Here is a 27,093-nt window from a genome sequence, read left to right as displayed (position 1 = left end):
TACTGATGGTAATTTATTATTTAAATACTGAAATTTAAAATCTCTGTTACTGCTGAAATCAATGAAAAGTGAGGCTGATATCAGAAATCTCTTTCAATTCATAGCTAATTGCCTGTACAAACTAAATGTATTGACTATATTGGATAACCAATGAACTGTTCGCCAACACCAATAACCACAGGGATAATTGTTTTAATGTATTAATTAAGTTCAGTTACTGGGATCCATAGACCTGATTTCCTCTAACACTCTGCTGCAGTCTCTCCTTGTGAATCTCAGCCTCTCCTCTCACTAGATTGAATCCTCAGTCTCCTCATCCATTGCTTCAGTTTATCCACTTTCCCAAACCATCTGCTCCTGTCTCCCTTCCAGATGCAACAGGTCCTTTTCTCTGTCTCACCACCAAATCTTATTCACTGGCTCCGCCGTCAGCTGCCGCGTCCAACCTGATAGGATCATAGGAACATAGGAGCAGGAGGAGGCAGTTCATCCCTTCGAGCCTGCTCTGCCATTCGAGATCATGGCTGATACGAGCACTCAAAGCCAGCGCTGCAGTTTTAAGCCTTTTCCCATTAGACTACAGTCTTAGTCGGTTCTCTGACGCCAGAGCAACAAACCAGCTGCACTTCCCGCTGTCCACAAACCCTCCCGACAGTCTGGAGACAAATTCCGATTTACCCCATCTCTGTAAAACATTCTTCTCATTTCCCTACCAACCCTGAATCCTCACTCAGTGCTTTCATTTGTTCCAGTGCGAAGTTTATTCACTTTCTGCATCAATTTCCCAATACATTAATAATTGTGCTTCACACATTTCACTGTGGCAAAGCCTTTCCCATGTCAATGAATCAGTTTTAACTGCTCGATGCAGCAACAAAGCTGTACATTTCAGCCCAGATTCTGTCAAACCGCTGCTTTGTCTCCAGGTCTGATCAGTAAGTTCTCTGCTTCCTTTTATCTCTCTTCCAGTTAACATGGTGGCGATTTTGATCCTGTCCCGAGAAAAATGCGGGCTCTCCAAATGTATCACTCTCTACCTGGGAATGGCAGTGGTTGATCTCCTGATCGTTATAACTGGTTCAATATTGTAATGGATTGTTGGAATGTATTTCCCAGATTCATTCCTGAGATTTATTCCCGTGTATTGTCTCATTGTCGTTCTAGGTTCTGCATCCACAGTTCTTTCTGTCTGGCTCACAGTCACTTTCACCTTTGATCGATTTGTGGCCATTTGTTGTGAGACGGTGAAAACAAAATATTGCAGTGAGAAAGCGGCGGATGTGGTTCTAGGAACACTGAGTGTGCTGGGTTGTTTACAGTCTCTCCCCTGGTACATTACACTGGAACAACAGTACATTATTGATAATGTTCCCATGGGTTTTGGCCATAAATCAAGCTTCTTTACTTCCCCCATAAGAGGAGATTTGAATGGTTTGACTGCAATTTATCCCCTTGTTTCCCGGTTTTTCTGATTTTACTGCTCAATGTTCTGACTGTCAGACGTATTTTATTCGCCAGTAAAGTCCGCAGGGGATTCCAGGGCCACAACAATGGAGAGAATCACAAGTACCCAGAGATGGAGAATCGGAGAAAATCAATCATTTTACTCTTCAATATATCTGGCAGTTTTATACTGTTCTGGGTGATTCGGGTTGTGTATAACATTTATGCGCGAATTGCACATATTCTGTATTACTCGTCCGACACTGACCTCTCTTTACCCCAGAACAAGCATCAATAATGTTGTAGCTTCTCCGTTCCTGCACCAACACGTGTATTTACGGAGTGACCCAGACTAAATTCAGACAGGAGCTGAAGAGGCGGTGAAATACCCTCACAATCTCATTGCTAAATTAGTGAAATAATAGAAACTATGAACTATGAACATAGAAACACTGGAACTAAATCCCATTTCATATTCCATTCTCTGCATTCCACACAGAACAGAAAGTACATTTTACATTCACAGCACAGAGCCCTGAAATTATTTTAAATCTGATTCTGAGATTATATTTTATGGATAATCTGATTTACTGAGGTTCTGCAGAAGATACATTATGTGTTTCTCAAAAAAGGCATCACTGAGACGGTCAGCTGGATTCAACTAAACCCACCCTGGACCCACAGCAAAATGGACAAAGCTGCATATCACAGTGATTGTGCAATTGTGGCAGGGGCAGCAAATGCAGTGTGACAGGGACACCAGCACATGGTGATGGTGAGGGGAGGGGGGTGGCAATAACTGCAGTGAGACAGAGACATCAGCACATTGAGATGGTGAGAAGCGACAGTAACTGCAGTGAAACAGGGACACCTGCACATGGAAATGGTGAGAGGGGACAGTCACTGCAGTGAAACAGGAACACCAGCACACGGAAATGGTGAGAGGGGACAGTAACTGCAGTGAAACAGGAACACCAGCACACGGAAATGGTGAGAGGGGACAGTCACTGCAGTGAAACAGGAACACCAGCACACGGAAATGGTGAGAGGGGACAGTCACTGCAGTGAAACAGGTACACCAGCACATGGAAATGGTGAGAGGGGACAGCAACTTCAGTGAAGCAGGAACACCAGCACACGGAAATGGTGAGAGGGGACAGTAACTGCAGTGAAGCAGGAACTCCAGCACACGGAAATGGTGAGAGGGGACAGTAACTGCAGTGAAACAGGAACACCAGCACACGGAAATGGTGAGAGGGGACAGTCACTGCAGTGAAACAGGGACACCAGCACATGGAAATGGTGAGAGGGGACAGTAACCTCAGTGAAACAGGGACACCAGCAAATGGAGATGGCGAGAGGGGACAGTCACTGCTGTGAAACAGGGACACCAGCACATGGAAATGGTGAGAGGGGACAGTAACTTCAGTGAAACAGGGAAACCAGCATATGGAGATGGCGAGAGGGGACAGTCACTGCAGTGAAACAGGGACACCAGCAGATGGAGATAGCGAGAGGGGAGACAGTAACTGCAGTCAGAAAGGGATACCAGCAGATGGAGAAGGTGAGACGGGACATTCACAGCAGTGCGACAGGGATGCCAGCAGATGGAGATGGTGAGAAGGGGGCAGGAACCAAGTGCAGTGAGACAAGTATACCAGCAGCTGGAGATGTTGTGACAGAATAGTAACTGCAGTGAGACAGGGACACCAGAAGATGGAGATGTTGAGAGGGGGACTGTAAAAGCAGTGAAGCAGGTACACCAGCAGATGGAGATGGTAAGCGGGTGACAGTAACTGCAGTGAGCCAGTCACACAAGCATTTGGAGATGGTGAGATGGGCCAGTATCTGCAGTGAGACAGGGACACAAGCAGATGGAGATGGCGAGACAGAATAGCAACTGCAGTGAGACAGGGGCACCAGCAGATGGATATGGTGAGAGGGGGCAGCAACTGCAGCGAGACAGGGACACCAGTCGATGGATATGGTGAGAGTTATGACATCGCTCACTTCTCTTTTTGTGCTGCTATCTTCTTTACGATCAGTGAGAGGAATTGAAGTATTGATCCAATTGTATTTTGATAGCGAATATTAAATCTGTTTCCACCAACCTGTCCGGCAGTCAATTTCAGACCAGAGCAACTTAATGTGGATTATTTCCCCTGATTCGCTCCTTGTATTGCTATCCCATTATTATTCATTTTAATTCTTTTCATTGCTTCCTGACCCCCGCGCATCATCACCCACCCACCACCACCCTCCGCTCCCCCCCCCCACGCCCCCACCACCACCACAACCATCAAACTCTGCTGTTGGAAACAGTCTCTCCTCAATTATCCAAACTGAGTGAAAGAGTTTGAATGTTTTTATTGCTCCATGGCAGCTGCAGATTCGCTGGTACCTCCTGAATTTGGACAGTGATCAACATGTGAAAGAATCCCTCTGAATACTCCAGCAAAGCAGAAGACACAAACAGTGAAGATGGAAAGTTAAACAAGTGACACTTTATTGCAGCAGCAAAATCTCTTCCAGATTTTCGAGGTAATTATTGCTGAACTTTATAAAAACTGGAGGTGAAAAGTAAAAGAGCTTCCATACAATTTGTCGTCAGTGGTCGTTTTCCAACTTTGTAAGCCTTTGTAACATTAAACTGGTAAATGTAAAGAAAATTACTTTGAATGATTCTAGGCTAATACATAAATGTAACAACATCAAATGAAATACCAATAATCATTTACAGATACAACTGTAAATATGCATCCGAATTGTAGTGTGAAATGTCACCAGTTGTAGATGTTCTATTGGCTGCATCATTTACCAGGCTCTAGTTTAAGGGATTGTCAGCCAATGGAACTGAGAAACCTAATAGAAACTATCTGTTCATCAAACTGCAGCAAACTGGCCTCTCCAGCAAAAACAATTTGCCAGAATTTCAAGGTAGTTATTGCTGCACTTGCTGTAAATTGGAGGTGTCTCGTGAAAGGCATTCAGTACAATTTGTGCTAAATGGCCATTTTCCAAACATGTCCCTCCAGGTTTGATATTGAAGCATTTATTTTAATTTTCTACATTCAGTTGTTACTGAGGTTTTGTGGGAGGGAGAAAAATGCACATAGACAGACAGGTTCCTGGGTTGTACCATTTACGACATTGGCTGAAATATCCCTCTCCCATTTCCTGTGTACACAGGGACTCACCTTGGACTGTCCCATACCTGGGAGGAAGTGTTCAAGTGGAGGAAGCTAAGAGATGGTTGGACGAGCTGTACTTTGGGAAGACTTGGTGTTTGAATGATAGGTTCTGGGACATATGAGGACAACATCAGGTCCCATTCTGTCTTTTTCATGCGATGTCTGAAGGTGTGTTTCTGCATCTCTGTCTCTGCGTTTCTGTGCCCAGGTGAATAGGAGCTGTCTACAGTGTGTGTGTGTGTGTGTGTGTGTGTGTGTGTGTGTGTGTGTGTGTGTGTGTGTGTGTGTGTGTGTGCGCGCGCGATTCCAGCCTGAATGACCATCTCTCTCTCTGTCCTACATTCACCTTTTAATCTAATTCCCACCCTAATCACACTCTGGCCAATGTTCATGCTCCCCCCACTTCCACCATGGACGAGCTGATGGTGGGAAGGGTTGAGAGTCCAACGATGGAGCAAAGGCTGCGCGGGATGGTAAGTATTAAATCTGTAATGTCCCTCACATTCTTTCTGCCTCCCTCATCTCAATATCTCTTTCCGTCTCTCTCTTTGTGTGTCTCTTTTCTCCCACTGTGTGTGCACTTCTCTCACTGTCTCAGTCTCTCTGTCTCCCTCTCAGGCTTTCCTTTCTTTCTTTTTTCTTTGGCCCTCTCACTCCCACTTTTTCTCTCTCTCTCTCCCTCTTTGTGCGTCTCTCTCTTTCGCTTCATTTCCCTCTCTCTCACTTTTAGGCTTCCCCTCCCTCTTTTTCTTTGACTGACTCTTTCTTTCTCTTGCTTTCGCTCTTTCTGTCTCTTTCTCTCTCACTCTCAGTCTCTCTCTCTCTCTCTGTCTCTCTCTCGCTCTCGCAGACTCTCTGGTTGGCTCTTTCTCTCTTTCTTTCTCTGCGTTTCTTTATTTCTCTCTCACACTCTCAGGCTGCAAGTCTCTCATTCTCAGGCTTTTTTTTGTCTCCCTCTCTCTGTTTCTTTCTCTTTGCCTCTTTTGCTTTCTCTCTTTCTCGAGATTTTTATCTCTTTCTAGCTCTCTCTTTCTCTGACTTTATTTTTCTCCGGCTGTCTTTTCCCCTCTTCTTTGGCTCTGTCGCTTCTCTGGATTTCTATCTATTTTTATTCTCCCTCCAACTCCTTCACTCTTTTCTCAGCTTTGTCCTCGACTCTTCATCTCTCTACCTCAGTATTTCTTTTCTTTTTCTGCCTTTTTGATGCCTCTTTGTAGTTTTTTTTCTTTCATTCGGTCCTTCTTTCTTTCTTTGGCTCTTTCTCTATTTCATTTGCTCTTTTGCTCTCTCTCTCTCTCTCTATCTGACTTTCTCTTTTACTCAATCTCTGTAGCTTCATTTCTGGTTCTTTATCTGTCTCAATGGCTTTCCCTTTAGTTGTTTCTGTGACTCTCTCTCTCTCTCTCTCTCTCTCTCTCTCTCTCTCTCTCTCTCTCTCTCTCTCTCTGGTCTTGTCTGCAGCTGTTTCTCTGAATTCTTTTCTCTGGCGTTCTCTTTCTCTCTGGCTCTGTCTCGGCGGCTTTTCCAGTCTTTCTAGATTTCTTACACCACCCCCACACACGGAGAATGTGGGTGCTCCACGCCCCCAATCTACCCCAGCAAAATTCTCCTCCACAAATCCCTCCGCAAATCCACCCCCTCAACCTCCCCACCCCCACCCCCCACAATGCGTTGCATTTTGGAAGGAATGCTGAGGAGAAGCGATATAAACTAAATGGTACAATGTTAAAATGGGTGCAGGGACAGAGAGATCTGGGATTTCATTTGTGTCACTTTTTAGATCTTGAAGATTCAATTTGGAGCTTGGTATCTTGTCAGTTGAATTTAGCTTCATCCAGATAAGTGTTCGCAAACGTGTTGGAAAATGTGTCAAAAGCTGTTTCCATTCAGACATTCCTGCATTGTGGAAGTGTGAGCTATCTTTGCAGAGACAGGAAATAGGGGTGTTTGAATTGACCTGCAGGTTTTGGTTGATGCAATAAGGTGAGAATTTGAATTGTGTCCCTTGCAGATCCACAGAATTGAAGGTATTTACAGAACACCGTATGAAGTAGTTTACCAATTTCTGACAAACGTCAAAAACTTCAGACACTTGGAAGAAGAGGAGAAGGAAACAATATACAAAACCTGAGACAGACAGACAATAGCAGTAGGAAAATTAACATCTTTTCCTGGTTTTAATTTGAAGGCCTGAACTGATGATTGAAAAAGCAGGAGTTCAAATCCCATGCTGGGCTGTTGTGAATTTGAATTATGTTTTTTTTTTCCTTTTAAAAAAGCATAAATCTGGAATTTAAAAAAAAGCTTTAGGATGGAATAATTCACTCCTGTCTACTCGTGCTAAACCCGTGTGTGTCTCAGTTTTGCTGTATTTATTAACAATTTAAGATGATGGGGTAGAATGCCACATACCCATGTTGCTAATGACACATAACTAGGCAGCATTGAGAGAAGTGTAGCTGGAAGCATCAAATTACAAAGGGATATTAATAGCTGAAATGAATGGACAAAACTGTGGTAGATAGATTTCAATGTCAGCAAAAAGTTTAGAACAGAATACTTTATAAATGGTGAAAAGCTAGAAACACTGGGGATCCAATTAGACTTGGGTCATCCATGTCCATTTGATTGCAGCGTAGATTTGGCAGAATTATAATTGGACTCCAAGGGATAAATTACGAGGTGATATTATACAAACTAGGGATGCATTCCATGAAATTTAGGCTAATCAAGGTGATTTGATCAAAGTTGTTGAAATATTAAGGGGAACGGATGGCGTAGTTTCAGCAGCTTGGGGACATAGGAACAGGACTAGGCCATCAGCCCATCCTGCCTGTTTCGCCATTCAATACTATCTTGGCAGATCATCCACCTCAATGCCGCTTTGCCACATTATCCTCATATCCCTTTATATCACTGGTATTTAGAAATCTGTCACGATCTGCTTCAAACATACTCAATGACTGAGCTTCTACAGCCCTTTGGAGTGGAGAAAACCAAAGATTAACAACCTTCTGAGTAAAGAAATATCTCTTCATCTCTATCCCAAGTGGCTTCCCAGTTTTTTTGAAATTGTGTCCCCTGGTTCTACACTCCTGACCAGGGGAAACATCTTACCTGCATCTACGCTGTTGATCCCTGTAAGTATTTTGTAGGTTTCAATAAAATCACCTCTCATTCGTCTAAACTCCAATGAGTATCGGCCCAACCTGTTCAACCATTCCTCACAAGACAACGACTTCATCCCAGGAATCAGCCTAACGAACCTTCTCTGAACTGATTCCAATGCATCCAGGCCTGACCATTTATTCACTTTCAAAGAGGCCAAACCTTCATATTTCCCCTCTCACTCTGTTTATCCCATCCAATATTTCACACCCCTCCTCTTTAACAACAATGTCTGCATCATTCCCCCTCTTATACAAAGACAGACACAAATTATTCATGACGAACACCATGCCCGCATCTCCAACCTCCATACACACATCCCCTTTTTGGTCCTGAATACACTATCCTTAGTTATCCTCTCGCTCTTCATGCATTTATAAAACGTCTTTGCATTATCTTTGATTTTACTTGGTAATATTATTTTCCGACTGCCTCTTAGCTTTCCTAATTTGCTTTTTAATTTCTCCCTTCAACTTTCTTAACTGCTCTCAGTTTTCTGTGGTATTGAGCTCTCGGTATCTGGCATAAGCTTCCCTTTTGTACCTTATCCTACCCGGTTTGCTCCTTGATTTCCAGGGGACTCTATATTTGTTCTTGTGGGAAAATATTTGTTATCAATCCTCACTAATTCTCATTGCACTGACAACTTGATGTAGCTGTTTCCAATTCACTTTGCTAAACCGTCCCTTCCCTGGAACTCGCATCTCCTCTGATCCCCCTGAAGATCCCACATATCCTTCCTAATGTGTTGTGTCCAGAACTGGATGCAGTATTCTAGTTGTGGCCTAATGAGAGCTTTGTAAAGGTTCAGCATAACTTGCATGCTTTTGTACTCACAACAATTTATCAAAGCCCAAGATCCCATATACTTTGCTGACGACTCTCGACATAAGACCTGCCACCTTCAAAGATGTAAGTACATGTACCCCCCGATCCCTCTGTCGCTGCACACTCGCTAAAACTGTACTATTAAGTCTATATTGTCTCGCTCTGTCTCTTCTGCCAGAGAGAGGGCAGGGATGGCGCGCGGGGTGGGGGGGAGGGTGGATTAGCTGGAGAGGAGAGAGTGGGGGAGAGAGAGCGAGGGGATGAGAGAAAGACGGGGGAAGAGATGGGGACAGAGAGAGTGTGACAGAGAGGAAGAGAGGGTGGAACAGAGGCGGGAAAGAAAGGGATGAGAGGAGGAGGGGAGGAGAAAGAGAGAGAGGGCAGAAAGAGAGAAATATCTGGGAAGAGAAAGCAGGGGAGAGAGAAGGCGAGAGAGAGGAGGTGTTATGGCCATGTGATAAAGGTGTCTACGGGTCTGTTACTGTCTTCACCTGGTCTTATAGTAACAGCGTTTAATTTTAAACACGCTGTGTTTTGTGTTCGCCCTTGGTGAATCCTTGTACATCGCTTTCCAATGATTGGGCAATAAAATGAGCACAAACATGCTTTCTTAGGTTTAAAGAAGAAAAATGAAATTTATTGAACCATAAACATAAACACTAATATGGTTAACGCCTCCGGATATACGGCGCACCCACGCTATCATGCACACACAATATAAACATCCAAATAGGGACAAAAAAGAGCAGAAGGAAAGATAAGTAAAATAGTTAGAGGCAATATCTTGTTACTGTTTCTCGATCTCGCTCAAGTCCTTGTTTGAAGCTATGGTCTTGCGTTTCGTTGGGGCCCAGTGTTCCTTTTAAACCTGGTTCACGTAGGCGACATTTTCTCTCTTTGAAGTTATATTTCTTCTTTGGTTTCCGAAGCTGGTGACAGCGAAATGAGGGCAGATTGGTGAGAGGTCTTATAAAACCAGGAGCCAGGAGTTTACTCAGTTCGAATCCTTTGTTGGAAGTTCAAATCTCAACAGCCAGCTAGTAATATGACTATGTTCAGTATGGAGAAGGACGATGTAGATGTAAACATCAAGAAGGGAGATTGTGATATACTTGAACAAATTAGCATTGAAAGGGGGAGGTATTAGCGGTTTTAGCAGGCTAAAAAGTGGAAGGATTGCCAAGCCTAGCTGAGGTGTATCCCTGGCTGCTACGTGAGGCAAGGGAGGAGATAGCAGTGGTTCTGACACAAATGTTTAAATCCTGTTTGGCCACAGGAGAGATACCAGAGGACTAGAGGACTGCGAATGTGGCACCATTATTCAACGGTAGCAGGGTTAAACCAGGTAATTACAGGCCAGTGGTCTGAACAACATCAGTGATACGGAAAATATTGCAACAAAATTCTGAGGGACAGGATTAATCTCCACTTGGAGAAGCAGGGATGAATCAAGAAAAGTCCGCCGGCGTTATCAGGGGCTGATAATGTCCAACTAACTTGATCGGATTTTATCAGGTGACGAGATGTGTAGATAAGGGTAAAGCAGTTGCTGAAGTCTCCATGGACCTCAGTAATGCTTTTGATAATGTCCCAAATGGGAGATTGGTCAAGAAGGTAAGAGGCCATGGGATCCAGGGCAATTTTGCAAATTGGATCCAACATTAGATTAGTGGCAGGAAGCAGAGGGTGATGGTTGAGGGTTGTTTTTTCGATTGGGAAGCCTGTGGCCATTGGTGTACTGCAGGGATCGGTGCTGGGACCCTTGCTGTTTGTAGTGCACCTTCATGATTTAGACGTGAATAGGAGGTATGATCAGTCAGTTCGCAGATGACACGGAAATTGATGGTGTCGTAAATAGTAAGGAGGAAAGCCTTAGGTTGCAGTACGATATAGATGGGATGGTAAGATGGGCAGAGCAGTGTAAAATTGAACGTAATCGTGAGAAGTGTGAGGTGATGCATTTTGGAAGTAATAAAAACAAAAGGAAATATACCCTAGGAAGTACAGAGTGCCAGAGGGACCTTGGTGTACCTGTCCATAGATCACCGAAGGCAGAAGCCCAGTTAGATAAGGTAGTTCAGAAGGCATATGGGATACTTGCCTTTGATAGCCTAGACATAGAATATAAGAGCAGGGAGGTTATGATGGAGCTGTATAAAACGCTAGTTCGACCACAGCTGGAGTACTGTGCACAGTTCCGGTCGCCACACTATATGGAGAATATGATTGCACTGGAGAGGGTGCCGAGGAGATTCACCAGGATGTTGCCTGGGCTGGAGCATTTCAGCTATCAAAATAGACTGGAGAGGCTAGGGTTGCTTTCCTTAGAGCAGAGAAGGTTGATTGGGGACCTGAGTGCGGTATACAAAATTATGAGGGGCATAGATAGGGTGGATACGAAGAAACTTTTCCCTCAACGGACGTGTCAATAACCAGGGGGCATAGATTTACGGTAAGGGGCAGAAGGTTTAGAAGGGATCTGAGGAAATAATTTTTCACGCAGAGAGTACTGGAAATCTGGAACACGCTTCCTGAAGGGGTGGTATAGGCCAGAACCCTCGCAACATTTAAGAAAAATTTAGATGAGCACTTGAAACGCCAAAGCATACACGACCACGGTCGAAGTGCTGGCAAATGGGATTAGAAGAGATACGTGCTTGAAGGTCAGCATGGACACGATGGACCAAAGACCTATTTCTGTGCGGTATATCTCTATGCCTTTATGACATAAACTGGTCTGACCGTTTCTTCTCTGTATTGGGGACGCAACGACTGGATCTCTTTTGTTCCATCACTGATAGTAATATGGAAATATCCTTACAGTCAGGGGTTTGCAATTTTAAGTTTTAATGTTCATGTGACGAAATCATGTGTGCATCAGTCTTGGCAGGTGGGGTTTTGCCTGACAGGGGGTGGGGTTTGGGGGGTGGGTGGACAGGAAGAGAGAGAAGGGGAGAGGGAGATCTGCAGAGAGAGAGGGGAGGAGGCAGAGAAGGGAGGAGGGACAGAGAGAAACAGCGAGTCGAACAGACAGAGAAGGGGAGTGGAGCGGGGGCAGAGAGATAGAGTGGAGGGTGTCTGGGGAGATAGAGGGTCGGGGAGAGAGTGGGAGAGGGAGGGGGAGAGCAGAGAGAGAGAATAGAGGGTGGGTGGGGAGAGAGATGTGAGGTGAAGAGAGAGGGTGGGGACGAGAGGGGGAGGGAGAGGGGACAAGAGAGAGAGGGGATGAATGAGAGAAGGGGAAAGAGAGGGAGAAGAGATAGAGGGGAGAAAAGTGGGAGCAGAAAAAGAGGAAGAGGGAGAGACAGAGCACAGCACAGAGAAAGGAGCAGAGAGAGGGGGCAAAGAGTAAAAGAGGGGGCAGACAGGTGGTACAGAGTGAAGTACAGAGAAGCAAGAGAGAGAGGGAGTGGAGAGAGAGGGGCGAGAGAGAGAGAGAGTGCGGAGTCAGAGAGGAAGAGAGGTACACTGCGAGCAAGGACGACACAGAGGGGAGGGGAACAACACAGAGAGGGGGAACAACACAGAGAAGGGGTAGACAGAGATAGAGAGAGAGGGAAAGACTGATCAAAATCACTCCTGACTGTTCCTCCATCGTAAGGTCAGAGGTGGGAATGTTCACTGATGCTCAGCACTATTTGTGACTCCTCAGATACCGAAGCAGTCCGTGTCTAGGTGCAGCAGGGCATGGAGAACATTCACGCTTGGGATGATACGTAGCAAGTGACATTTGCATCACACAAGTGCCAGACAATGGCCATCTCCAAAAAGAGAGAATCCAAACATCTCCCCTTGATATTCACTGGCATTACCATTTCTGAAACCCCACTATCAGCATCCTGGGGGATACCATTGACCTGAAACTGAACTGGACCAGCCACATAAATGCCGTGGCTACAAGAGCAGGTCGGAGGCTAGGAATTCTGCAGTATGTAACTCATTGCCTGTCTCCCCAATGCCGGTCCACCATCTAGAAGAAACAAGGCAGGGTTGTGATGGAATACTCTCCCCTTGCCCTGATGGGTGTAGGCCCAAAACACTCAAGGAGATCTCCACCATCCAGTACAAAGAACTCCTCTTGGTCGGCAACCCATCCACGAACATTCACTCCCTCCACCACCAATGCACAGTGGCAGCAGTGTGTACTATATGCAAGATGCACTGCAGCAACTTATTAAGGCTCCAAAAACAGCAATTTCTAAATGCGCGCCCATAAGACCAGACAAGTTAGGAGAAGAAGTAGGCAATTCGGCCCATCGAGCCTCCTCCGCCATTCAATAAGATCATAGATGATCGATTTCAATCTCGAATTTCATCCTCCCATCTGCAGTCGATAATAGTTCATTCCCTTGCCTAACAAGAATCTATCGACATCCGCTTTAAATTATTCAATCACCACGCCTCCACAACCTTCTGAGGCACCTAACTGCAAAGTCGCAAACCCTCTGAGAGAAAAAAAATCTCCTTGCCTCTGTCTTATCAGGGTGACCCCTTATTTTGAAACAGCGCCCCCTTGTTCTGGGCTCACCCACAAGAGGAAATATCCGTTCCACATCGATCTTGTCAAGAACGTTAGGATCTTCCATACTTCAATCAAGTCTCCCCTCACTCTTCTAAACTCAAGTGAAAACAAGCCCAGTCTGTCCAGCCTTTCCTCATCGGATAACCCGTTCATTCCCAGTATCAATCTAGTAAACCTCCTCTGAACCGCCTCCAACGCATCCATATCCTTCCTTAGATAAGGAGATCAAAACTGCACACAGTATTCGAGATGTGGTCGCACCAATGCCCTGTATAACTGAATCATAACATCTTTACCTTGATTTCAATTCCTCTTGTAATGAAGGATATCACTCTACTGACCGGCTTTATTACTTGCTGCACCTGCAAACTAACTTGTTGTGACTCATGCACTGGAAAACCTAGATCCCTCTGCACTTCAGAATTCTGCAGTAGTTCCCCGCTTAAGACAAACTTGGTGTTTTTATCTTCCTGCCAAAGTGAACGACGTCACATTTTCCCACTTTATACTCCATCTGCCAGATTTTTTGCCTACTCACTCAACCTAACTATATCGGTCTGCAAGCTCTATATGCCCTCTTCACAACTTACTTTCCTACCTTGGTTTATGTCATCTGCAAATTTAGCTACCTTGCCACCGCACCCCTCATCGAAGTGACTGATGTAAATTGTAAAAGGTTGAGGCCGCAACAGGATTCCACTCGTTACATCCTGCCAATCAGAAAAGGATCAATTTATGCATGCTCTCTGTTTTCTTCCAGCGAGCTAATCTTCCATCCATGTTAATATACTACCTCCTACACCGTGAGCTCTCACTTTGTGCAATAACCTTTTATGTGCCACCCTGTCAAATGCCTTCTGCTAATCCAAGTGCAGTACATCAGGGGGGTTCCTCTTCATCCACAGCGCATGTCACTCCTTCAAAGAACTCCGATAAATTGGATAAACATAATTTCCCCTTCACAAACCATGCTGACTATTCTCGATTACCTTGAGTTTTTCTAAGTGCCCAGCTATAACCTCCTTAATGATCGATTCCAACAGCTTCCCCACGACAGACGTCAAGCCAACGGGCCTATAGTTTCCTGTTTTCTGCCTCCCCACCCTCTTGAATAGTGGGGTTATATTTGCTACTTTCCATTCTGGTGGATCCTTTCCATCAAGTGAATTTTGCAACACTAACACCAACACATCTACTACCTCTTTAGCACCTCTTTTAAGACCCTCAGATGAAGCCCATCAGGACCAGGGGACTTGCCAGGCCACAGCTCCATCACTTTGCTCAGTACTGCTTTCCTGGTGATTGTAATTTCAGCAGTTCCTCTCTTCCTTCCACCTCCTGATTTGCAGCTATTACCGGAATGTTTTTGTATCCTCTATTGTGAACATAAAAGTAAAATATTTGTTCATTTCTTCCGCTGTTTCCTCATTGTCTGCTATTAACTCACAATTCTCACTCTCTAGAGCAACTACACTCACTTTACTTACTCTTTTCCTTTTTAAATACCTGTAGAAACTCTTGGTATTTCGGTTAACATTTCTAGCTAGCCTCCTTTCATGCTCTAATTTCTTCCTCCTGATTAACCTTGTAGTCACGATCTGCCATTCTTGATATTTTGACCATCCACTCATTTTTGCACATTTATATGCTTTTTCATTAAGTTTGATGGTTTCCTTAACTTCCTCAGTTAAAGACAGATGGTGGGTCCTCCCCTTAGAATCTTTCTTTACACAAGGCATATACATATTCTGAGTATTTTGAAATATCCCCTTAAATATCTGCCACTACTTCTCGATTAATCTATCAGCTAGCCTAGTAGCCAAGTTCTTTCAGCCAGTTCAGCTTTCATGCAAACATAGTTGTCCTTCGTTAAGTCTTAGACAAACTGCTCCCTCTTTCAAACTGGATGCAAAATTCAATCATATTGTAGTCACTGCGAGCGAGATGTGCCTTTACTTTGCGGTCATTAATTAATCATGTCACATTACACAATGCCAAGTCTAATATAACCTGCTCTCTGGTTGGTTCCAGATAGATAGATAGATAGATAGATAGATAGATAGATAGATAGATAGATAGATAGATAGATAGATAGATAGATAGATAGATAGATAGATAGATAGATAGATAGATAGATAGATCGATCGATCGATAGATAGATGGATGGATGGATGGATATTAAAAAAACACTGCAGATGCTGGAAATCTGGAATAAAAACAAGAAATGCTTGAAATACTCAGCAGGTCTGGCAGCATCGGTGCAGAGAGAAGCAGAGTTAACGTTTCAGGTCAGGTACTCTTGCAAAGGGCTCCATTTTATTCCCTTATGCCCCCACCTCAATGAATTCCCTGCTCGGCATGATGTTGAGCTCTTCGTAGATCACCTGCGCCTCCTGGCTCACTTCTTTAACCAGGAGTTGTCCCCCCGACCAGCGGACCCTTTCACGCGCCTCCAGCATTCCCCGTCCACCTGGACCCCTCCCTCTGACCTCTTACCCGCTCTTCATTTTTCATTGAAACCAGTCGGCGAGGCATCGGCCGTCTCAATTTCTCTGCCCCCTCACTCCCTCTAACCTGCCCCCCTCTAAACTTGCCGCATTCCGTTCTGTCACGTCTAACCCCGACATTGTCATCAAACCTGCAGATAAGGGTGTGCTGCTGCTGTCTGGCACACCGTCCTCGACCTTGCCGAGGCTCAGCGCCAACTCTCAGACACTTCGTCCTGCCTCCCCGGACCATGACACCACCACCGAACATCAGGCTACTGTCACTGATCTCATCTCCTCTGGAGATCTTCCCTCTACAGCTTCCAACCTCATAATCCCGCAACCCCGGACAGCCCGCTTCTTGCTCCTTCACTAAATTGGCAAACAGGACTGTCCCAGCAGACCCATTGTTTCAGCCTGTTTCTGCCCCACTGAACTTATTTCTTCCTATCTTGACTCTATCTTTTCTCTGCTGGTCCAGTCTTTTTCGAACCTACATCTGTGACTCCTCTGACGCCCGACGTCATTTTGACAATTTCCAGTTTCCTGGCCCTAACTGCCTCCTCTTCACTATGGACGCCCAATCTCTCTATACCTCGATCCCCCACCAGGACGGTTTGGGGCTCTTCACTTCTTCCTTGAACAGAGGTCCAACCAGTCCCCATTCAGCACCACCCTCCTCCGCCTGGCTGAACTTGTTCTCACATTGAACAACTTCTCCTTCAACTCCACTCACTTCCTTCAAGTAAAATGTGCTGCTGTGGGTACCCGCATCGGCCCCATTTATGCCTGTCTTTTTGTGGGATATGTCGAACATTCCTTGCTCCAGTCCTAATCAGGCCCCCTCCCCCAACTCTTTTTCCGGTACATTGATGACTGTATCGATGCCGTTTCCTGCTCCTGCCCGGAACTGGGAAACTTTATTAACTTTGCTTCTAATTTCCACCCTTCTCTCATCTTCACATGGTCCATCTCCGACACGATCCTTCCCTTCCTCAACTTCTCTGTTTACATCTCTGGGTATAGGTTGTCTACGAATATTCATGTTAAGCCCACCAGCTCCCACAGATACCTCAACTACACTTCTTCACACCCTGCCTCCTGGAAGACGCCATCCCATTCTCCCAGCTTCTCCATCTCCGACGCATCTGCTCTGATGATGCTACCTTGCACGACAGTGCTTCCGATATGACTTCCCTTTTCCTCAACCGAGGATTCCCCCCAACTGTGGTTGACAGGGCCCTCAACCGTGCCCAGCCTATTTCCCGCACCTCTACCCTCAGCCCTTCCCCTCCCTTCCAGAATCGCGATCGGGTTTCTCTTGTCGTCACTTTCCACCCCACCAGCCTCCAGTTCCCAAGGATCATCCTCCGCCACTTCCGCCACATGCAGCTTGATGCCACTGCTAAATGCATCTGCCCCTCCCTTCCCCTGTCATATTTCAGAAGGGATCGTTCACTCCGTGACAGCCTCGCCCACTCCTCCATTACTCCCACCACCTCGTCCCCTTCCCATGGTATCTTCCCCTGCAATCGCAGGAGTTGTAATACCTGCCCATTTACTTCCTCTCTCCTCACTGTCCCAGGCCCCAAATACTCATTTCAAGTGAAGCAACGATTTACATGTACTTCTTTCAATGTAGTATGCTGTATTCGCTTCTAACAATGTGGTCTCCTCCACATTAGGGAGACCAAATGCAGATTGGGTGACCACGTTTTTGGAACACCTCCACTCAGTCCATAAGCATGACCCCGGCCATCCAGTTGCTGGCCATTTCAACACACCCTCCTGCTCTCATGCTCACATCTCTGTCCTGGGATTTGCTGCAGTGTTCCAATGAACATCAATGCAACTCGAGGGACAGCATCTCATTTACCGATTAGGCACGCTACTGCCTGCCGGACTGAACACTGAGTTCAATAATTTCAGAGCATGAAGGGTCCCCTTTTTATGCTTAGTTTTTTTCGTCTCTTTTCGTTTTCCTTTTTTATTTGGTTATTTTATGTTAGGTTTTACAGTTTATTTAGTTTTTTTCCAGTGTGCTTACCCACTGTTTTGTTTCTTTTAATGTGTTTTTTATGTTTCTGATTGATGTGCACCGTGCTTTACAGTCAATCACATCCTATCACTTTGTCTTTCAGCACACCATTAACATACCATCTGTCTTTGTTCCATGACCTTCTGGTCAGTTATTCTCGGTGACCCTGTCCTATCAGCATCTTCACCTGTGTTATCTCTTCCCCACCCCCGATTTACTTGCTTAAAACCTTCTACATTTCTTATATTTGCCAGTTCTGACGAAGGGTCTCTGACCAGAAACGTTAACTCTGCTTCTCTCTGCACAGATTCTGCCAGACCTGCTGAGTATTTCCGGCATTTCTTGTGGATAGATGGATAGATGCATCGATGGATCGATAGATAGACGGATAGATAGATAGATAGATAGATAGATAGATAGATAGATAGATAGATAGATAGATAGATAGATAGATAGATAGATAGATAGATAGATAGATGGATGGATGGATGGAGAGATAGTTAAATAGAGAGAAATGATAGGGGGAAGATTGATATAAATGCTAGTCAGCTAGACTAATGGAGACACAAGAAAGATGGAATTATAAAATAGATAAATATGTATAGACAGACATACAGATAAATAGACGGATGTGATAGACAGATAGATAGATCGGTAGAGAGATAAACAGATAGATAGATGGAGACTCAGGAAATATGGAGACACATGGTAGATCGATGGATAGATAGATAGATAGATAGATAGATAGATAGATAGATAGATAGATAGATAGATAGACAGATAGATAGATAGATAGAAGGATGGATGGATGGATGAGCGGACAGTTAAATGGAGAGAAATGATAGGTGGGTAAGTAGATAGAAATGCTAGACAGGAAGTCAGATGGAGGCAGCAAAAAGATGGAGACACAAAATAGATAGCTATAGATATACAGACAGACACATAAATAGACAGATGTGGTAGACAGATAGATAGATGGGTAGAGAGATAGACAGGTAGATAGATGGAAATTCGGGAAATATGGAGACACATGGTAGATCGATGGATATATAGATAGATAGATAGATAGATAGATAGATAGATAGATAGACAGACAGATAGAGAAGGAGAGATACCGTGGTTGTCACACCGCTGGTATTAGCTTCACAGGCAGAAAGGTGGATGGTTGACCACCAGGCGGAGTCGTAGGTGCAGACTTGTAGTGCAGGAGTGCCCTGTGACCATTCACCTCTCAAACTGATATATAATTTTGAATACTGTTGGGGGATGGGCTCCCAGGGGAAAGCAGCATGTGCCAAGTTTGTGGCACCAAGGATGGCTCTGCTGAACAGCTGGGGAGGGCGGGGTGGCTGGTGGAAGAATGGAAGAGCCATACTGGTTGGAGATTCAATAGTAAGGGGAACATACAGGCGTTTCTGTGGCCACAAACGAGACTCCAGAATGGTATGTTGCCTCCCTGGTGCTCGGGTTAAAGATTGCTCGGAGCGGCTACGCGACATTCTGAAGGGGCAGGGTGAATAGCGTGTGGTCGTGGTACATGTCAGTACCAACGACACAGGTTGAAAAAAGGATGGGTTCCTGCAAAATGAATTTAAGGAGTTAAGAGCTAAATGAAAAAGCAGGACCACAAAGGTGGTAATCTCAGTGTTACTAACCTGTCTCACGTGTTATTGAGTATCGGTACGGCAGAATAGACCAAATCAATGCGTGGCTGGAAAAACGGTGCAAGAGGGAGGGATTTAGATTTTTTGTTCATCGGGACCGGGTCTAGGGAAGGTGGGACTTGTTCAACCGGGACGGCTTGCACTCAGGCAGGACGGGAACTGATGACCTTGCAGGGGCATCTGCAAGTCCTGTTGTGGAGGATTTAAACTAGAATGGCAGGGGGTTGGGAACCTGAGCGGGGAGACTGAGGAGGAGGAAACAAGGATAGAATTGAAAGACAGGAAACAATAAAGTCAAAAGTGGAAAGCTCAGAAATCATGGGCAAGAAACAAATAAGGCCACAGTGTAAAAAAATGATAAGATAGCTTAAAATGTTGAAAAGACAAGCCTAAGGGCGTTGTGTCCCAATGTGTGGAGTATTCACAGTAAAGTTAACGAGTTAACCATGCAAATAGATATAAATAGATACAATATAGTTGCAATTACGGATACATGGCTGCAGGGTGACCAAGGATGGGAACTGAACATTCAATGTAATGAAATATTTCGGAAGGACAGGCAAAAAGTGAAAGGAGGTGGAGAAGCGTTGTTAGCGAAAGAGGAAATCAATACAATAGTGAGGAAGAATATTAGCTCAAATAATTCTGATGTGGATTCTGTATGGGTGGAGTTCAGAAACATTAAGGGGTTGGTTCTATATAGACCCCCAAACAACAGTGGTGATGTAGAGGATGGTAAACAGGAAATTACCATTGCAAGCAATAAGGGTGTCACTGTAATTTTGATTTACTTTGATCTATATATAGATTGGAAAAAAACAAATTAGCAATAATACTGTAGAGGAGGAATTCCTGGAGTCTGTACGTGATGGTTTTTGTGGAACAATAGTTTGAGGAACCAACTGGAGAACAGTTCATTCTAGACTGGATATTGCGTAATGAGAAAAGATTAGTTAAAAAACTTGTTGTGTGGGGTCCTTCGGGAAAGAGCGATCTTAACATGATATAATTGTTGATTAAGATGGAGATGAGATCGTTGATCCCGAGGCTAGGGTCATGAACCTAAATACAGGAAATTATGAAGGTATGAGGCGCGAGTTGGCTATGATCGATTGGGGAAACTTACTTAAAGTGTTGATATTGAATAGGCAATGGCTAGCATTTAAAGAGCCCTTGGCTGAATGACAAAAAATGTTCATTCCTGTCTGACACAAAAATAGACAGGAAGGATAGCTCAACCGTGGCTTTCAAAAGAAAGTAGGAACAGTATTAGATCCAAGGAGGAGAAATATAAAATGGTCAGAACAAGGAGCAAACCTGAAGATTGGGAGCAGTATAGAATTCAGCAAACGAGGACAAAGGGATGTATTTAGAAGGGGAAAATAGAGTATGAGAGTAAGCCTGCAGTCTGTAGAATCTTCTACAGTTATTTGAAGAGAAAAAGATTAATGAAGACAAATGTAGGTTCCTTTCAGTAAGAAACGGGGGATAATGTATAATGGGGAACGTAGAAATGGCAGACCAATGAAATGCATACTTTAGTTCCATCTTCACAAAGGAGGACACGATGTACCTCCCAGAAATGCTGGGGAACATATTGTCTAGTGAGAAGGAGGAACTGTATGAAATCAGCATTAGTAGGGATATGGAGTTAGGGAAATTCATGGGATTGAAGGGCGATAAATCCCCAGAAGCTGATAATCTACATCCCAGAGTGCTTAAGGAAGTGACCCTAGAAATAGTAGATGCATTGCTGGTCTTTTTTATTTATTTAATTCTATAGATTGTTGAATAGGTCCAATCTATTGGAGGGCAGCTGATGTAACCACACTGTTTAAAAAAGAAGATGGAGAGAAAACAGGGAATTATAGACTGGTTAGCCGGACATCAGTAGTGCGGGAAATGCTAGGGTCCATTACAAAATAGCAGAGCACTTATAAAACAATGACTGGGTCGGACAAAGTCAACAAGGATTTACGAAATGGAAATCATGCTTGACAAATCTATAGGAATTTTTTGAGGATGTAACTAGTAGAATAGGTAAGGGAGAAGCAGTGGATGTGATGTACTTGGACTTTCAGAAGGCCTTCGACAAGATGCCCCGTAAGAGATTAGCGTGCAAAATTAAAACACATGGGATTGGGGGAAACGTATTGACTTGGATAGAGAACTGGATGGCAGACAGGAAACAAAGGGTAAGAATAAACGGGTCTTTTTCTGAGTGGCAGGCAGTGACTAGTGGATTATTGCAGGGATCAGTGCAAGGACCCCAGGTGTTCACAATATATATTAACGATATAGATGAGGGAATTATATGTAATATATCCAAGTTTACAGACGATACAAAACTGGCTAGGAGTGTAAGCTATAAGGAGGATGCAGAGGAGCCCCAGTGCAATTTGGACAGATTGAGTGAGTGAGCAAATACATGGCAGATGCAGTATAATGAAAATAATTGTAAGGCTATCCACTTTGGCAGCAAAATCAGAAAGGCAGATAGATTGGGAAAGGGGGAGGTGCAGCGAGACCTGGGTGTCCTTGTGCACCAGTCGCTGAAAGTAAGCATGCAGGTGCAGCAGGCAGTAAAGAAGGCAAATGGTATGTTGGCTTTCATAGCGAGAGGATTCGAGTACATTAGCAAGGATGTCCTGCTACAATTATACAAGTCCTTTGTGAGACCACGTCTGGAGTATTGTGCGCAATTTTGGTCTCCTTATCTGAGGAAGGGTGTTCTTACTATGGAGTTAATGCAGCGAAGGCTCACCAGACTGATTCCTGGGATGACAGGCCTGTGGCATGAAGAGAGATTGGGCTTGTATTTGCTGGAGTTTAGAAGAATGAGGGGGGATCTCATAGAAACCTACAAAATTCTAACTGGACTCGACAGTGTAGTTGCAGGAAGGATGTTCCCGATAGTCGGGGAGTCCAAGACCAGTGGTCCATGTCTAGGGATTCGGGGTAACCCATTTCAACTGAGATTAGGATAGAGTTATTCAACCAGAGAGTGGTGATCCTGTGGAATTATCTACCACGGAAAGCAGTTGAGGACAAATCATTAAATATATTCAAGAAAGAGTTAGAAAAAGTTCTTAGGGCTTCTGGGATGAAATGATACGCGGAGAAAGCATGAACAGGTTACTGAGTTTGCATGATTGGCAATGATCGTATTGAATGGCGGAGAAGGCTCAAGGGGCCGAATGGCCTAATCCTGATCCTCTTTTTCTATGTTTCTATGCTTCTTCCATCACTTTGATGATGACTGACAGCACATTGATGTGGTCGGAATTAACCTGGTTCAGTTGTTCCTGCTTTTTGTGGAGAGGACATAGCGGGATAGTTTTCCACATTGACGCGTAGCTGACAGTGTTGTAGCTGTTCTGGAACGGCATTTAGGGACATAGCCAGTTACATATGAACATACGAGCATACAAATTAAGAGCAGGGTTTGGCCATTCAGCCCCTAGAGCCAGCTACGCCATTCAATACGATCATGGCTGATAGATTTGTATCCTCAACTCCACATTCCTGCCTTCACTGAATAACCTTTCACCCTCTTGTTTATCAAGAATCAATCTACCTCCACCTTAAAAATATTTAAAGACTCTGCTTCTGAGGCCTTTTGAGGAAGATAGTTCCAAAGAGTCACGATGCTTTGTGAGAAAAAAAAATCCTCATCTATGCATTAAATGGGCGTCCCCATATTTATAAATAGTGATCCTTGTTTTAGATTCTCCCACAAGAGGAAACATCATTTCCGCATCCACTCTGTCAAGACCCCTCAGAATCTTCTTTGTTTCAATCAAGTCGCCCCTTACCTTTCTTTAATCCAGCGGATACAAGCCTATCTGTCTAACCATTCTTCATTAGATAACCCGGCCATTCTTGTACACCTTCTGTGAACTGCATCCAATGCATTCACGTCCTTCCTCAAATAAAAAGACCAATACTGTACACAGCAATGCAGATGTAGTCTCACCAATGTCCTGCATAGCTGAATAATATCATCACCTACTTTTGTGTGCAATTCCCTTCGCAATAAATGATAAAAGTATTTTAGCCTTCCTCATTAATTGCTGTACCTGCAAACTAACCTTTTGTGATTCATGCACGAGGACTTTGCAATTTCTCATCATTTATATAAATAATTAATTTTTAGTCAACCTGCCAAAATGGACAATTTCAAATTTTTTTCTCGTTAACACAATTTGTCTGATATTTGCCCACTTATTTAACCTATCTATATCCCTTTGTAGCCTCCATATGTCCTCTTCACAACTTATTTTCCTACCTATCTTTATGTCACCAGCAAATTCAGCAACCATATCATTGGACCCTTGATCCAAGTCATCTATATAAATTGTGAAAAGGTGAGGCCGTTCACTGATCCCTGTGGTGCACCATTCGTTACAACTTGCCAACCAGAAGAAAGACCCATTTTTGCCTACTCTCTGTTTCCTGTTAGCTTACCAATCTTCTATACATGTCATTATGTTACCCCCAACTTTATGAACATATATATTCCACAGAAACCTTTGATGTAGCACCATATCAAATGCCTTCTGGAAATCTAAGTACAGTGCAACCCTTTATCCACAGTACGTGTCACTTCTTCAAAGAACGCCAATAAATTGGTTAACCATGTTTTCCCTTTCACCAAACTATGTTGACGCTGCCTGATTCTGTTCAATTTTTCTAAATGCCTTCTATAACGTCTTTAAGAATAACGCATAACATCTTCCCTATGACAGATGTTCAGCTAATTGGCAGCTAATTTCCAGCTTTCTGTCTCCCTCATATTTTGAATAAATGACTTGCATTGGAATTTTCCAGTCTGATGTAATCTTCCCCGAATGTAGGGAATTTGGGGAAATCATAATCAACGCATCGATGATCTCACCAGCCACTTCTTTTAAAGACCCTAGGATAAAGTCCATCATGACCCGAGGACTTGTCAGTCTGCAACTCAAACAATTTGCTCTGAACCACTCCCCTGGTGATTGTAATGTTCTCACGTTCTTCCCTCCCTTCCATTTCCTGATTTACAGTTAGTTCTGGAATGCTGCTTCTATCTTCTATTGTGAAGACCAATGCAAAGTATCTGTTCAATTCATCTGCCACCTCTTTATTTTCCCTTATTGCTTCCCTTTAAGCACTTTCCATAGGACCAATAATCTTTTGGTTTAATGGTTTCTTAAATAAAAAGAAACTCTTGCTATCTGTCTGAATATTTCTCGTCAGCTTTCTCTTGTACGTTAAACTTCCCCTCCTTATTAATCTTTTAGTCGTTCTTTGCTGCTTTTTATGTTCTGTCCAATCTTCTGACCTGTTACCCAACTGTGAGCAATTATGTTTTTTTCCTTTAGTTTGATACTAACTTCAACTAATTTTATTAACAACGGATGGTGGGTTCTCCCCTTGGAATTTTTCTTTCTCGCTGGAATGTATCTATTCTGTATATTTTGAAATATCACCTTTAAAGACTGCAACCGCATCTCCCTTGACCGACTCTTAATCGACTTTGTCAGTTCACGTTTGCTAGCTCTGTTTCCATGCCCACTTAATTGCTCAATTGAGTTTAAGCAAAATGATTCCAGACACCGCAGTCAGCCGCTGACGTCATCAGTCTGCGCCAAATGCGCCCATGCGCAGATGGGCTCCAGTTCTCTGCGCGTGCGTGGCGCTACGAATTGCCAGGACTGGTTACCGCATGCGCCAACAACTTCATCACAAACGTGTACATCGTCATGCAACGCGCCTGGTCGGCTCGTCTCCCCCACAACCCTCACTACGCGCCACCCTCTCCGGCCGCACCGCTCCATCGCCTACCCCGCCTCTCTCCCCCACACCTCGCCACCCCCCTCTCCCCCATCCCTCCAGTGCTAGCTGGAGGCGGTGCCACTTCCCTCCACTCTGCCACGTGCTCCTGCATCGCTTGATTCTTAGGGTGGTGCGGTGCGGGAAGGAAACGGGGGCAGGGAGCAGTTACATTCTGGTTTCCTGAGCATAGGTCATTCATCGCACATGTGCTAATACCATCATTAGTTAATCCCTCCACGTTTTCCTAGTTTCCTGTCCTTCCTAAATGACATGTACCCTTCACGATTCAGATCCCAGGCTATATCATCCTGCAGCCATGTCTCCATAATGGTTATCAGATTTTACGTATTTATTTCTATTTGCGATGACAGCTCATCTGTTTTGTTTTGAATGTTATGTGAATTCAGATACAGAATTTTAGTTCTGTCCTGTTATTACTTTTGTAAACTCTAGCCTTGTCTGCTGACTTAAGCTTTGATTTGTCCTTCCTGTCGCTTCCTGTCACGGTCTGTCTATCTTTTCCATACTCATTCCTTTCTCTCTTCCCTTGCCTCCACTCTTTAATTTGGAACCCTCTCTCCTTTGCTGGGTATGCGGTTCGCTAGAGCACTGGACCAGCATGTTTCACGTGCAGACTGTCCCTCTTTCTCCCGTTCTGGTGCCAGTGCCCACGAATAGGATTCCACTTCGCTCACAGTCTTTGAGCCACACATTCATTTCACTGATCTCATTTGCCCTGCTTATGTTTACACATAGCGCAGGTAATATGCATGAGATTATTACATTTGCGGTTCTGTTCTATAATTTGTTGCCTTGTTCCTCGCTCTTTCCTTGCCCTCCTTATGTTGTTAGTACCTATTTGGACGACGATCACTGGATCCTCCCCCTCCCACTTGAACTTCCTGTCCAGCCCTGAGCAGAGTCCAGAACCCTGACACATACGCAGGTAACACATTTCCGAACTCTCCCCCTTTATTGCAGAAAACAATGTCCATCCCCTCACTATACTGCCCTCTTCTACAACTACATTTGATTCTTCTCCTGCCACGTGAACTGCTTCCTGTTCCATGGTGCCATGCTCAGTCTGCTATATTTATTTATTTTAATTCAGAGATACAGCACTGAAATAGGCTTTTCGGCCCACCGAGTCTGTGCCGACCATCAACCACCCATTTATACTAATCCTACACTAATCCCATATTCCTACCACATCCCCACCTGTCCCTATATTTCTCTACCACCTACCTATGCGAGGGACAATTTATAATGGCCAATTTACCGATTAACCTGCAAGTCTTTGGCATGTGGGAGGAAACCGGAGCACACGGAGGAAACCCACACAGACACAGGGAGAACTTGCAAACTCCACACAGGCAGTACCCAGAATTGAACCCGGGTCGCTGGAGCTGTGAGGCTGCAGTGCCAACCACTACGCCACTGTGCCACCTATTCTTGACCCCCTTCCCCGTCTGACTCGCAGTCACAGTCTCCTGTCCTTGATCACTGACCAAGACAAGTGACCCTATCCTCAGGGACTGCCTTCTGGAACGAAGTGTCCAGGTAACTATTCCCTTCACTAATACATCGAAGTATCTGCAGCTCGGCCGCCAGCTCAATGACTTTGAGCCTTAGCTCCTCACGCAGCAGACACTACCTACAGACGGGGTTGCCATGGATGTCCCACATACTGCAGACGTGACATATCACTTGTCTTGTCATCGTTATTGTTAATTTCTAACATTTATTTCCTTTTAATTACTTTGTAGTCCCCCCCCCATAACCGAACTCCATCACTGAGGAAATTCCCTCTTCATGCTCTGTGCCCTCCAGCAGCACTCATTGCAAACGCACAGCTCTGAGAATCCACTGAATTTACACTCTCTGAAAACAATGATCTGTCAGCTTTGCTGGAGCTCAGAAAGCAGTTTAAGCTAGC

General features: G+C 44.4%; 1 protein-coding gene across 1 annotated transcript in view; it reads right to left on the bottom strand.

The window, feature by feature from the left end:
• Positions 1 to 27,093, bottom strand: part of LOC137363801 (probable G-protein coupled receptor 139) — an 80,937-nt gene that overhangs the window by 38,259 nt on the left and 15,585 nt on the right. The window contains exon 3 of the mRNA XM_068027360.1: positions 13,743 to 13,750. Within this exon, the coding sequence (XP_067883461.1) occupies positions 13,743 to 13,750 (8 nt within the window). The remainder of the gene's footprint in view (positions 1 to 13,742; positions 13,751 to 27,093) is intronic.

Source organism: Heterodontus francisci, unplaced genomic scaffold (assembly GCF_036365525.1).
Source record: "Heterodontus francisci isolate sHetFra1 unplaced genomic scaffold, sHetFra1.hap1 HAP1_SCAFFOLD_92, whole genome shotgun sequence".
NCBI classification, from domain to species: Eukaryota; Metazoa; Chordata; class Chondrichthyes; order Heterodontiformes; family Heterodontidae; genus Heterodontus; species Heterodontus francisci.
Note: the sequence above shows the minus strand (reverse complement) of the source record. Positions and strands in the feature narration are given on the sequence as shown.